Source organism: Octopus bimaculoides, chromosome 17 (assembly GCF_001194135.2).
Source record: "Octopus bimaculoides isolate UCB-OBI-ISO-001 chromosome 17, ASM119413v2, whole genome shotgun sequence".
Taxonomy (NCBI): Eukaryota; Metazoa; Mollusca; class Cephalopoda; order Octopoda; family Octopodidae; genus Octopus; species Octopus bimaculoides.
The window spans coordinates 30,308,951-30,312,620 of NC_068997.1; the positions used below are offsets into that span (position 1 = coordinate 30,308,951).

Sequence of the window (3,670 nt, forward strand, 5' to 3'; positions counted from 1 at the left end):
AAAGTGTATATTTTAGTCATTACATGTCTCAGGGTCACTGCCTTTCCTATCTTCACTTGCACAGGTTTATGCTGAATATATATATATATTTTTTTTTTACTCATACAATTCCCTCTCCTCTCCCAAATCTTCACCCTGATTTTCTCTATTTAATTTCTTGCAAGATACCAGAGTAAATACTGTGAGTCTGTATGTGTGTGTGTTTGAATGTATATACTGCCATCGTCTTCCTCATCATTATCTTCATCATCATCATTACCTTAGATGTTTCAATGTCTACTCTGCCTTGCATGTCTCACACAGAATTCATGGAAGTATATTTTCTACAGGATGATGCTTTTCCTGTCATCAACTCTTATCCATTTCCATTACATATCATCAGATAATACACACTCACACATACACACACACTACAAGCTTCTTTCAGTTTCCATTTACATATAGTTTAATTTTTATTTTCCAAAAGTAGGAAGGAGATGCTAACTTAGCTTGAATTGTCATAATTAGTAACCAGGGATATATTATGTTGAAGGATGGAAATTGATATTGAAATATTATCTATACGTTGGCAAGAATGAAATAATTTGAAAATGAGATTCGGATGTACGTCTGGAAGTAATGCAAGTAAGAATGGTGTGTCAAATGACTGCTGTTTATGAGTTCAGATAATCAGTAACTATTGATGTAGTAATAAACCATCCATATCCAGCCCAAATATTTTACTTTTTTTTTATGTTCAAACAAGCCAGATCTGGCTTTTCACACTAACTCAACAATATCATTCTAGAAATAAATAATTATATCATCAAAATCTTGAAGCTATGAGATAATGCTTGATTATTTCAAAACAATGCGACTAAATAAGCATTAAACTTGCCAAATTAATCTGAATGCTAAAGGATTAAAAGTAAGATATCTGGTGAGCAGTAAATAAAAGTTTACTCATCAGGTGGATGGGAAACAGGGTTTGTTAATCTCTGGGACAATAATTCAAAGACTTCATAGAAACTGGAAGATGCAGTCAATTGCGCCATTTTATAACTAAATGCTTGTCTCTTTTATATATTTGTTTATAGAATACTGAAATACTAGAAAGTCATATTTTCATGTTTTATCTAAAGGGGAATTTTCTTCAGATTTTATTGGTTATGTATGATCAGACATGTATTTTCGCTACTTCAATCCTACAAGGGGATTTTATTGAGACACTTTTAAAGCCAAATCATTCAGCACCATTTTCATTTATAAGCTGAGATGTGAAGTGAAAAACAAAGAGAAGCGATTTTAAACATTTTTCTTAGCATTTGCTATAGCAGCGTTTGATATAGTATTTACTAAAGCATTACAAGAAGACCTTTAAAATGTATATTTTTGCTTACTTGTTCCTGAGGGGAAACAATAAAAGTTTGGGAACATTCAGTTCAGCCACTAATTATCATAATTGTTCAGGTTTGCTCTCTTACATCCACCACAGAAAAAAAATCAAATGTTAATCTCACTTTGATTAGAATATCTTTTAACTTCATAGTTCATTATTTTGTAATATTAAATGCATCAGTTAATATTAACATAACAAATGGTTAATTATCTCTGCTTTACAACAAAATTATTTATTTTCAGATGCGAGACCTGGGATATTTTGCCATGATTCTGTTTATTTTCATGACTGCCTTTGGCATTGCTACCCAATCAATTCTCAATCCAAGTACACCGGCTTCATTTGAGTTGATTAAAGAAGTCTTTAGAAAAGCATATTTTCATATATATGCAGAAATTTTTATTGAAGAATATGAAGGTAAACATATTTGATATATTTTTCAATTTGGGTTTGGGGAATTGGCAGAAACAATGGCTTACAAACATATTTTTGAGTTTCATTAGGAAAAGTTATTTCCTAATTTGGTGCAATTTGTTAGCAGAAATTGTAAATATAGTTTTAAAGAATATATTTTTAACCCTTTGCATTCTAAAATGAAATCATGTCTGATTCAACTTTGCTTTCATCCATCTGCTATCAATACATTAAGTTCTAGTATTATTTAGAATTTGATTCAGTCTAGACAAAATCTGTCCATGTGCTCTGACAAAATAAATTTGTACATTTTCTATTTTTGACAATATTTTGGATAACATGACCAATAAGATCCAATTGTAATGTCTTTTTCATGGTCCATCCAAGAAGAAATATTTTATTCTGCTACCTAATTGCAGTTGATACGAGGAAATAAAAGAAATTAAAAGATATTATTTCAGGAATATGTCAGTTAAAACTTTAGACTCCATATTTAACAAGTTATCGCAATCATCATTATCATCATCATCATCATCAACATCATTGATGATGATGATGATGATGATGATGATAAAAAAATCATAGAAATAGTCAATAATAACGAGAATAATAATAATAATAATAATAATAATAATAATAATAATAATTAGTAGACAATCAACACAACTAAGTAACAAGAAGAAAACAAAAATACTGTACAAATACAACATTACAGAAAAAGATTTACCTGAGGCAAAAGAAAAGCTAAAGCAAGATATCCTGGCCAAAGCACAAAGGATCCGCCGGTATGAGAAACGCCAACGTTTCTTTGAACAAAACAAACAGTTAAAATCCAACCCCCAAAAATTCTACCAGGAACTTGGCAAAAATAAGATAGACATTACTGCAGCACCAACAGCAGAAGAAGTGGAAGAATTTTGGAAACAAATATGGTCGGTGAAGCAACAACCCCAGAAAAGGACCATTAAAACAACGAACTTAGCACCTGATCAAATCTGGACCCCTATAACAACTGAAGAGTTCACCCAGGCATTGCAAAGACTAAGCAACTGGAAGGCACCTGGGCACGACAAGATGCCCAACTTCTGGTTAAAATACCTGACAGGAATGTACAACAAGCTGGCTGAAAACTTTAACAACATACTAACAGAGCCAGAGACAATGCCTGAATGGCTCACGAAAGGGAAAACCATCTTAATCCCCAAATCCACGGAAATAGAGAGACCACAAAACTACAGACCTATAACCTGTCTCCCTACGATCTACAAAGCCTTTACTGCAATAATATCGCAGAGATTGAGTAAGCACCTGGAAAATAACAACCTGTTTCCAGAAGAGCAGAAGGGATGCTGCAAGGGCTCATACGGCTGTAAAGATCAATTATTGATCCATAAAGCCATAACTGAAGACAGCCGCAGAAAGAAGAAAGGCCTCAGTATGGCCTGGGTCAACTACCGAAAGGCTTTCGACAGTGTTCCCCACATGTGGATCCTTGAAACACTAGCCATAAATAAGGTGGCACCAATTATTATAAAATACATACGGCACTCTATGAATAAATGGCAGACAGTGCTACAGCTCCAAACAAAAGAGGGACTGGTGAAAACGAAAGCCATCCCCATTAGAAGAGGAATATTCCAGGGAGACACGCTCTATCCACTCCTGTTCTGCCTGGCACTCACACCTTTAACTGAATTGCTAAATAGAACTGGATGCAGATACAAATGTTACGGCAAAACAGTCAGCCACCTTTTATATATGGATGACCTAAAATTATACGCTAGAAATGATAAAGAGCTGGAAACACTACTACAGGCAGTACATGGATTTACCAAGGAAATAGATATGAAATTCGGATTAGGAAAATGTGCCAAAGCA

The 3,670-nt window shown here is 33.7% G+C and overlaps 1 protein-coding gene across 1 annotated transcript in view; it reads left to right on the plus strand.

Moving 5' to 3' along the window:
- Positions 1–3,670, plus strand: part of LOC106871686 (transient receptor potential cation channel subfamily M member 4) — a 54,154-nt gene that overhangs the window by 4,387 nt on the left and 46,097 nt on the right. Inside the window, exon 2 of the mRNA XM_014918286.2 lies at positions 1,621–1,795. Coding sequence (XP_014773772.2) covers positions 1,621–1,795 — 175 coding nt within the window. The remainder of the gene's footprint in view (positions 1–1,620; positions 1,796–3,670) is intronic.